At 36.2% G+C, this 9,818-nt stretch overlaps 4 protein-coding genes across 4 annotated transcripts; 2 read left to right on the top strand and 2 right to left on the bottom strand.

Annotated features, from left to right (window-relative positions):
• Window positions 1–1,371: 1,371 nt before the first annotated feature.
• On the top strand, window positions 1,372–2,533 carry GCK72_019194 (uncharacterized protein; the record flags this gene model as incomplete). The annotated part of the gene is made up of 5 exons (XM_003115388.1): window positions 1,372–1,563; window positions 1,614–1,829; window positions 1,877–2,120; window positions 2,201–2,379; window positions 2,423–2,533. 5 exons carry the CDS (start codon window positions 1,372–1,374, stop codon window positions 2,531–2,533), a joined length of 942 nt encoding a protein of 313 aa, XP_003115436.1.
• A 1,302-nt stretch (window positions 2,534–3,835) lies between these two features.
• Window positions 3,836–5,455, bottom strand: GCK72_019193 (uncharacterized protein; the record flags this gene model as incomplete). Its single annotated transcript, XM_053732919.1, has 6 exons — window positions 3,836–4,017; window positions 4,104–4,293; window positions 4,337–4,470; window positions 4,522–4,869; window positions 4,970–5,130; window positions 5,247–5,455. 6 exons carry the CDS (start codon window positions 5,453–5,455, stop codon window positions 3,836–3,838), a joined length of 1,224 nt encoding a protein of 407 aa, XP_053581832.1.
• Window positions 5,456–6,915: 1,460 nt separating this feature from the next.
• On the top strand, window positions 6,916–8,159 carry GCK72_019192 (uncharacterized protein; the record flags this gene model as incomplete). The annotated part of the gene is made up of 5 exons (XM_053732918.1): window positions 6,916–7,060; window positions 7,111–7,455; window positions 7,506–7,639; window positions 7,697–7,886; window positions 8,011–8,159. 5 exons carry the CDS (start codon window positions 6,916–6,918, stop codon window positions 8,157–8,159), a joined length of 963 nt encoding a protein of 320 aa, XP_053581831.1.
• A 51-nt stretch (window positions 8,160–8,210) lies between these two features.
• On the bottom strand, window positions 8,211–9,691 carry GCK72_019191 (uncharacterized protein; the record flags this gene model as incomplete). The annotated part of the gene is made up of 6 exons (XM_053732917.1): window positions 8,211–8,291; window positions 8,337–8,490; window positions 8,534–8,776; window positions 8,823–9,031; window positions 9,076–9,417; window positions 9,611–9,691. The coding sequence occupies 6 exons, from the start codon at window positions 9,689–9,691 to the stop codon at window positions 8,211–8,213; spliced, it is 1,110 nt and encodes a 369-aa protein (XP_053581830.1).
• Window positions 9,692–9,818: the final 127 nt, after the last annotated feature.

Below are 9,818 nucleotides of genomic sequence, written 5' to 3'. Positions count from 1 at the left end.
AATTTCTCGAATGTTTTGCCCCGTAGTTATCAGAACCAAAATCATGAAATTGTTCGTTTAGCTCATGGCTTCATGAGCTCATTCCGACTCAATTGAAGATTAATCGTCTACAGAAAACTGAGAATACCGACGAGCCTCCGTACTCTTGTCTCGTGTTCCGTGCGATCTCTCACGTACCAGAGTTTCTGATCTTCTGATAAAGTGTTGCTCATCAACTCGTTTCTTTTTAGTTTGATTCTCAAATAATATTTGTGAAATTTAACATCACGAGGAGCGTGAGCGTGCTGAGTAATTAGAGTTCCCTGGAGATGAAATCTGAGTAAGAATTCAATGATAAACTCATTAATCCTTTTTCTTGTTTTATACTCTAAAATGATCTTTTGAAAACCGTTTCTCATTCGAGCACGTGGAGACAGAGTGTCGCATTAGAGTATGCGTTTTTCTATATTTGGAATGATTTATTTAGCTTTTCTATTGAAAATGGCTCCCTAACATCAATCATTCCAAATATAGTTATTTTCTGTTTCGCTCTTAAAACTTCACTTCTCGAACCAATAATTCTATAGAATATCGGTCCTTTTTTGTTGACTTTTCTATAGGAAATCACAATGTTTGTATTAATTACATTTATATCGTTCGTCTATCCAGGTAATTTCGTACCGTTCCCTACGAGTTAGACGGCCGTCTGTGCTCCGCCTACCCACATCTCTCATTACCTGACGATATTCACCACGTCTACGCTTCAGCCACAGTGTCGCTGGTTCTTTCTCGTGACTCAAGGGCTGCTGCTCGACATCCTTATTCCACACTATTTCCTGTAGCAGGAGTATCTTTGACTCTCTAAACTCTATACTCCTTCTAAGCAGTATCTTTGTGAAATCATTGTGAGAAAGATAATTACAATTAGAGAGACCGTGTCTTTCCGACGCCTTCTTTACTCTCCTACTCCGATTAGTCAGCCACGCCTTCGAATGTCGTATAGATAACGGAAATGAGAGAGACCATCTACTCCTTCGCTGGAATTTGAGAATATCTGGGCGAAGGTAGAGCGTTGAGATTCCCGCTGATTATCTCCTACCATAGTCTCCAGGTGAATAGCAGAAGTGACAAGATGTGCCAAAGTAGACGACAAAATATTGTTTCTGATAAATTTCAAAGAATAGTAGGCTATCAAATTAAAAGAAATGGAAGAAATGAGTTCAGTCTCCCATTTTATCATCTTACGGCACTGTGTACTAGAAGTCTCTCGTGGAACACGATTCGTTAGACCCATCCTTTTACGCTTTATCTCTTCAACTACGTTAGAATTATTTTCCGTGTTTTATATGAATACATTTACAGATTCCATAATGTTCTAAACACTTACCAAGAATGTCGGATTCAATTACCATCACATCGATGGAGATTGTTTCTTTGGATGTGTGGACAATTGGTTTAACTTATTTTCAAGCGTTTTATGGAATCCCTTCTGTCTTCCTTATGCTCTTTTTCTTTTTCTTTTTTGCATTCGGAAAACGATACATTGGACCATTTTATCGAATCGTTCAACTCGATCTTCTCGTGGTAAACCATCATCGTTTGCCTATTTCTATGTCGATTATTCTTACTTTCAGAACATTCTCTGTTATTTGAACACGTGGCTAACAATGCGTTTGGAAAAGATTCCTATCGGCATACCATTCTTGAAAGTTCTGGAACATTATCTCCCTGGCTTACAGACTTTTTCCCGATTTCTGGCCAACTACTTCATGCATTTCCAATTTTTGACTGCTGCATTCATGAGTGTTCATCGAATCATCATGATGAAAAAACGAAACACGACTAAATTGGTAAGAGCCCTTTACATACACATTTCAACCTCTAATAGTTTATTAAGTTCTGGAGAAAAATGCTCGCTGGATTCACTTTCTTTGCCGTCATCTACAGTTTTCTTCCAAATCTTGTTCTGTATCATGGATTCATAACGAAAATTGAGCTCGTCGGAGGAACTCTTTCAAGAACCAAAAATGATGCTCTTTTTAAGAAAGGTGCTAATATCACTGCCGTTTTCGCTTTCTTCTACTTTCTGATCCTGGCTTTTCTCGGAAGCTACTCAGTTTTTACAGTAAGCAAACTCAAAAGTAAGTCTGGAAATTAAAATGATATCTCTAATTGGGTCTGGTGCAACCAGACAATTTGAGGTCATAATAGTTGTTTTCAGAAATGAATGCTGTAGTTTCCATAACAAAAACCCTGACAAAAGTCGCGTACACCTATTGCTTCCTCTACGTGGGTATCCTCTTGTGGACCGTTTTCACTGCTATTGACTCTTACGTTGACTGGTTTCCTAAGATTATCAAGGAAAATAATACTGTTATTCTTGGCTTTTTCTCTGATCTGGTAAGTGGACTCGGTTGAGTTTAAAATAAAAAGTAATTCTCAGATGACACTCTCTCTTCCATATTTACTGCTCCGTCTCGATGGAAATGTGAAACGAGATTTTTTCAATAAATCTAATGAAATCAAAAAAGTCATTGTAATTGATATTTCGTAACTGGTTAGTGAGATCGAAGCAAGCAGATCCCCGGTCTCCTTGAAATTTTTCTGTTATTCGTGTTGTCAAACTGCACTAATTTCGTAAATTTAAAAAGGATGTAAAAATGTAAAAATGTAAACAAGGAATTATCGAAACGGAGAGTCATCAAGATCTACTAATTGGGAGGTGTATGTAGTTTCATCCGGAGAAAAATACTTGTTGATTAGATGAGAAATGCTTAAGAACCACGTGTCTTGATTTAATACAAGTAGGAACAGACGAATTGGATGTATTCTGCAATCTTGTTTTACCCGTTAGTGCTGGAGTTTTAGAGGTCAGAATGTTTATGAGACAATAACTGGACTCAAAAGATTCTACTCAGTATCATTTCCGAAGGATTAGTTTTTCACCTGCCTTGTAAATATGTATATTTTTGTTTGCTAACGTCGCTATTGTTTCCTAATTTTGTGAAAACTCTATTGTATTTCTAATATTCATAGGAAGCTATCGCGTGTCCAATTCTCAGATAAAAACTAATTTAAAGGTGCCGACCTATTAGAGCCCGTACGATAACTCCATTTTCAGAACTTCTACTTTTCTCCCGCATCTTTGTCAACCATGTTCTTGTCCCCTCGATTTCCTGCTTTTTCTTCATGTGAACCAACTCTCCAATCTTCATTAATTTCAATAAACTGAACTCAAACGATGTCCCAATCGATCACACCTCCAATGGAACCTATTCCTTCTTGTGTTTCTTGAATACTCCAAAGTTAATGATGCAAACTCATTTTATCAGATGGTACAGATTGGCTTGTTGGCGGTAAGATTTAAAAATGAAACTCCGACTTATGATTCAGCTCAAAATACACAGAAAATTTTCTATGGAGTGCTATCACACCTCTTGACTCTTATTTCTCTTTTCTTCCCACTTTGGTCGTGAACAGCAATTTTCTTTTTCTGACATTTCAACGTGAGTGATACCTTTTATCTGACAACATACATTATCAGTATTCCAGAAGGCATTGGCGTTACCGTATATTCTGACTCGACTCCAACATCAGAAAATATGTCGTTCGTTTGAAAAGAGTTGTTTCAGTTGTTGTCACCAGTGTTATTGTCTCCTGATACACTTTTTTGTTTCCTTATAATTTTCAAATTTAATCCCTTTTTTATTATTTTTATCTCAACAGACACCCGAACTAAGCAGAGCACAACTTGTCGAAGCGATTCTATACAAAATTCGTTCTTTCTTATTCTCATAACTCCTTCAATCCGATTTTTTATTTATTCATAAAAAAGTTTATTTTGAATCGAATGTTGTTACTTCAAAACAAGACAGTAAACAGTCATAATAATCATTGACCCGATAGTGTTCAATAGCCCAGAAGATTTTGTTGTGGTTTCAATTTTTGTTGTGGTTTTTCCTGGAACTGTTGGATTTCCAGGGTTCACTGTAGTCTGTCGACCAGGGAGAGAAGTGGCTCCAGTAGAGAGTTGTCCTTCTGAAATTGATGAAATGAATTGACTGAATTTCCACAAAAACTGGCCCAAAAATTTGATTACTTTTCTAATAAAGCAAATAACTCACGGAAAACAAAATACTGCACATAATACTGTCCGGGTGCCCCATTCTCTGACGAAATCTGAATGTTCTGTCCAATAACTGGAGCACTCCATGGAACAATAGAATCATTCGGAGGAATCGAGAACTCATTTTTCGATGCTCCATCATATTCTCCCACTTGAACCTTGCCACCCACTGGGAGACTTCCGATTATCTGAAGTAGATAATTGTAACTTGGAATCTTGTATCTATTTCACATTTGCACCGGTTACTCCAGAGTATTTAGTATCTCTCATCGTATTGATCGTCATTGTGCTGTCAATTTTCCCACTCTGTTTCATGTAGAATCCAGTGGTAGTGTATGCGGAAGTAGTTGTTCTATCGATGGAGTCTGAAGAAAGCTGTTCTCTGAGAGATGCGAAAAACATTATTCCCCACTTACAATATCCAGGTGTCACTGTGAAGTCAGGTCCCCCATTAAATGTTTTCAAATAAAACGACTTCATGATGATTGAAAACTTTTCTACATTTGAAAAGAACACATCGGTTTGATCGGTTTTCATCGGATTTGAGAATATTTGAGAGTTTTTTGTCTCGGGTGTGTCCATCGGATAGTTGGCGTAGAGATATGCAGATGAGTCTCCATTTTGTTTCCATTGACTGATAACACTTGATTTATATGGATTCAAAGCCATATTAGTGTTTAAGAATAGAATAGTTGAATTGATTTTGCCGAGTCTTTGAAGTTTTATATTCATTGCATTGGAAATGTCCATGACGAAGAAGTTATCTGCAATTTTGGGAATGGACTTTTTTAATTAATTTTCTGAGAAAAATCTAAGTTTTCTTCGCGAATACATTATTTTCTAATTCAGGCCTGAAAGACTCACTATTCAACAACTGATTGAATATACCAATGTACATGACACCATTAAGTTGACTTAATTGATATTTAGTGAGAGCAGTCGTCAGATATGCAGTATCATCCACTGTGTAAGGCTCCAGTTCTGATGGATTATCTGCAGCTTTCCGGTTCTTCAACTCGTTCAGTCTGGAAAAAAGGTATTTTCTTCCGTATCGAAATATTATTATTTGAGAGAAGAGACTACTAAATCTATATCAAAATTTCAATAGTTTGCTTTTCGAATAAAATAATTGTTAACTTACGAAATCTGTTTTCCATTTCCAGTGACAATAAACATACTAGACAATAAATTCGCGGAATCCGAATGGGCAGAAATGTAAATTCCAAAAGGTGCAGGAACTGTATTCAACTGATTTTTAATATTATTTCCACTAAAGTCACTCAAATCTATTAATTCTTGACTGAAACATACAGTAACAAGAGCTGGAAATACAAGAAATAGCAACTTCATTCTGCAAAGGTCTCACGGGAAATGTGATATTCTGCTCTCAGAGTCTGTTTTATAGAAAATCTTGAAGACAGTCCAAACGATCATTTTTGTGGGTGTGCTGGATGAAACCACATAAAGATAAAGACAATTTAATCAAAAGATAAGGAAATATTACACAGAAAATTTGTCAGTATACTTGATTTTTTGATGTCTGGAAATTATTTTTGAATGATTCAATTATTGGTTTGAGCTATATTTTCTTTCAAAAATGCTTAGTTTTTGATGAAATATTATCAGGTAAGAAAAGGTTTATATGTTTCTGATCTCTCTTGAGAACTAATACTATCAAATACCGTCTGCAAAAAATCGATGAGATCTAGGGCTTTCTAGTTTTATTTTTACTCTTAGTGTATAGTGTTTCTCCGATCCACAAAGCGCATGATAACATATTTGAAGTGTGCCAGAGTCTTGGACGTACAAGCGAGTAGTTCACTTGATTTATGAAATTTGGGAAAGATGCAGTTGACTTGTAATTCTCTCATGACTGACAATAAATGTAACATTCCTCAATTGTGAGTTATAGTCCTACAACGACCTGCTGATCTTAACAAAGCTCACAACAATCATTTTCTTGGACAAAATACATTTCCTAAACAGTGTTTTCTTATCTTCTTGTGATTTCGTGCACCCATTATTCTTTTGATAAATCAAAAATTAGGGTGGCATCGAAAATAAATTTTCTTGACGACCCAGGCAACATTGAGACATCTCTAAAACATACTTTCATGAAACTTCTCAGCTCAATAACTTTGTTGAAACCGTCCTTTTTTGGTGATCATAAATTACGGAATATACTGAAGTCCTCGGTGCATTTTGACACTCTTTATCAGTTTTCGTTTTGCGAGATTATAATCAGAACAGTAAAATTTTTGTTTTAAACAATTTTCTGTGTCAGTTTCCGATTTCTTTAGTTTCCTCTTGGAAATAAGAACATTTCAGACGAGTACAGTCATATTGGATGACATTTTGTGTACTAAACTACACACATTTAACCTATTTCAACATTAAATAAACTATAAATTGATGTCATAGTCACTCTATTTTCTTATCATTTTTCAATTGCAGCTTATTTTTACAGCACTCCACCCTAAAAATGTTTCTATAAAAACAGAAAATGACTTTAAAAATTTTTGATACTGACTGAAATCACCAAATGAATCATTTGTATTGTTTTCTGATATTTTCTTCACTGATTTCCAGTGTATTCAGTCAACAATTAATTAGTTTGAACGGTTTCAAAGGAGGAAACGCAAAAAATGACTTACAAGTTACCGAACCGTGTTCTATCTATGTTTCGGCGTCGTCTGATGACGAAATAACTCTACGAAACATTATTCTTGTATCTGAGCAGACAAAGATCTCGTAAGTTTTTGGGCATGTGATAGCTGAAATATGGCATTTTCAGACTGTTTGATCTAAAAATGAGACGATTGCCATTAAATACTGGACAACTTCAACGATATCCAATCAAACCATCTGCTTATTTGACGACAACATTAGGCACAGACGAGCTCAAAAATCTGAACGGAGTTATTTACATAAGCACATTGAAGCAAACTCAGAACAGTCAGTTTTCGTAAACCCGCATTACAAGTGTCCATGTTTCTCTTATACAGATTATTTCTATGTGTTCGATGTTTTTGATGCTCAAAACATTAATATGCAAGGACTGGGAAATGTCAATGTGGTTTCGGTTTTCTTGAATACAAATAATAATACTAATCCAGTGAGATCTACAAAAATAAGCAACTGGAAGCAAGGCGAACAAGCTCGTGCACTCATGTACGCCGGAATTCCGATGGATTCCATCGAGCCAATAAATACTCAAATCTTTTCGAATCCAATGCATACTGACATAACAGATATATACTTCTCAAATGTAGAACAGTTCTCTTTGGGAATCGTTGCCTTCTATCTTAAAACGTATTCTGGATGCAGTTTTCTAATTGAGCCAGGATATGGTGAGTTTGTAGAGGGAGGACACGTTTCCAAAACATATTTCCCATTTCAGTTCCACTTGCTGGCTCCACGACAACAAGTACTACTACTACGGGATTTTATATGAAACCATACGGTGTTCTTGATGCAGCACTCACTATCAACACGTTGAGAGATTTTACTAAAACAGGTTACACTGGTTCTAATGTGAGTATTTGAAAACTTACTCTAACTTTCGAAAGTTAAAAATTTTCAAAATTTAAGATTCTCGGACATTTACCAGATAACGGTGTAGTGAACTTCGATGTTTACGATGGTTCCTTACACTATTCTCAAGCTACAGTTCCAAATGATTTCTTTGCTCCATGGAGTACTCCACACATCGGAAATAACTTTGTCATTTCTTCTGCGAATTCTAGAGATGGACAGTATTATGTGCAGTATTATGTATCCCGTAAGTTTTTGTTTCCGTCCATGGCGGGCGAGCTTTCCTCGCATAGAAAAATTTGAATTCATAGTATCTGAGCAAAACATATCCTAACTTCAACACTTTTTCCCAGTCGCAGTAATATTTTTAGAAGGAGCACTGGACAATGTTACAACTACAGTACCGACAACCCCAAAACCGACAACCCCAAGACATGTTGAAACAACCACCAAAGTTTCTGTGGCAATTCTATCTGGATTCCCTCTCATGATTTTAATGACATTTATTAAGCTATTATGAGCTCCCACCTGCACATAGTTCGATGAATTACAATATGCTTTATTCAAAAAATCATAATTTTTCATTGATTTCTTCTGTTTCTGTCCATTTCGCTGGTTGATCGGTCAGTATGAACAATGAAATTATATTTATCTGAAAATTAAACCTTATTCTGAAAAAGGCTATTCATGAACTCACTGCAATCATACAACCACCAAGCACTAAGAACACCCAAATCCACTGAAGTCTATTTGATTCTTCTGATACAAACACAGAAACAAGAGCTGGAGCAACAAACAACGCTAAACATTTCATCCATTGGATTGCCGTTATGACAACGTGAGCGAATTGTCTGAAAGAGGTAATTTTTATATGCTGGAAGGTAGGTTACACACCTTGAATGTAGCACGCCAGACTTATAAAATCCTCCTGAATTGACTCCGATACAACACATTGTCATAATAGAACAAAACAACGACCAGCCACGTTGCTCCATCGGGATGAATCTAATCGGTTCAGCTATTTTCATGTTGAAAAGAAGTTTTTTTGAAACATACCCAATACTAGCAAAGAATAACCCGGATACTCCTACAGATACAGTGTTGAAAATGCGAATCTTGGCAGTTTCGCTGATGAATCTGAAAACAATAAAAATGAACATGATTTAATGATTGTGAGACTCACTTCAACTTATCACTGACAAGGGCGAAAACGAAACGAACAGGCAGAGATAATCCAAGAATTAGAGAGGCATAAAATCCAGTTTCGGTAATTCCAAACTTCAAAACTTCGTGCAAATATACAGGCACATACGTGGAAAACATTATTGCAGCTGTTAAATCAAAAAATGCATTTGCCCAGACACAAAGAATTATAGGACTAGTGACCAGTTTCTGAAAATGTCTCCATGAATCTAATGGTTTTATATTAGGCTCACCATATAAGGCACATCACATTTTTTACTCAAATGAGCTTCCGATTTGTTCTTCTGAATCTTCTGAAGCTCTTGATCAGATACTCTTTTGGTCTCTTGGGGATGATCGATATAGACTAAAAACCATAGTGCAAATAGAACAAGTCCAGCAATTGCATGCAGATAATAAGACCACTTCCAACCAAGTGAACTTTCACAAATCAGGCCAGTTCCGAAGTTAGTGATAGTTGAAGCAATTCCATTGAAACAAGTCAGCACAGCTAGAAAAGTGGCAGTTTCAGATAATGGGGCCCATCGGACAGTCATTAGACCGATAGCTGCAAAGTCTGCTGAGTACGCGAAACCCTAAAGAGTATGAGTCCGTTGAAAATATATTATAGAACTGGCTAACCTGGATGAATCTCAAAAGTATCAGCATAAAGAAATTTAATTTTGCTGACCATGGTATAAGCGCAGTCGACGCACAAGATGCCAGACCTGCTATCATAAATGGATTCCTATAATTTCGATTCATCAGAGAAACTTTTTTTTAACAAACCTCGCTCCAAACTTTACATACAGCGTATTCAATGGAATTGTTCCTATAATAGTACCAGCTGCCACCGACCACAAGATCCATTTCTTTTCACTAGTAGAATAATCGTATTTACTTTGGATAGTCTGAAATTAACCACTTGGAATAAAACCTACTGAAATGAAACTAACTCCATTATGTTCTATGTATCCGTCTGAAAAATCATGTTTCA

Source organism: Caenorhabditis remanei, chromosome V (genome assembly GCF_010183535.1).
Source record: "Caenorhabditis remanei strain PX506 chromosome V, whole genome shotgun sequence".
Lineage (NCBI taxonomy): Eukaryota > Metazoa > Nematoda > Chromadorea > Rhabditida > Rhabditidae > Caenorhabditis > Caenorhabditis remanei.
Note: the sequence above shows the minus strand (reverse complement) of the source record. Positions and strands in the feature narration are given on the sequence as shown.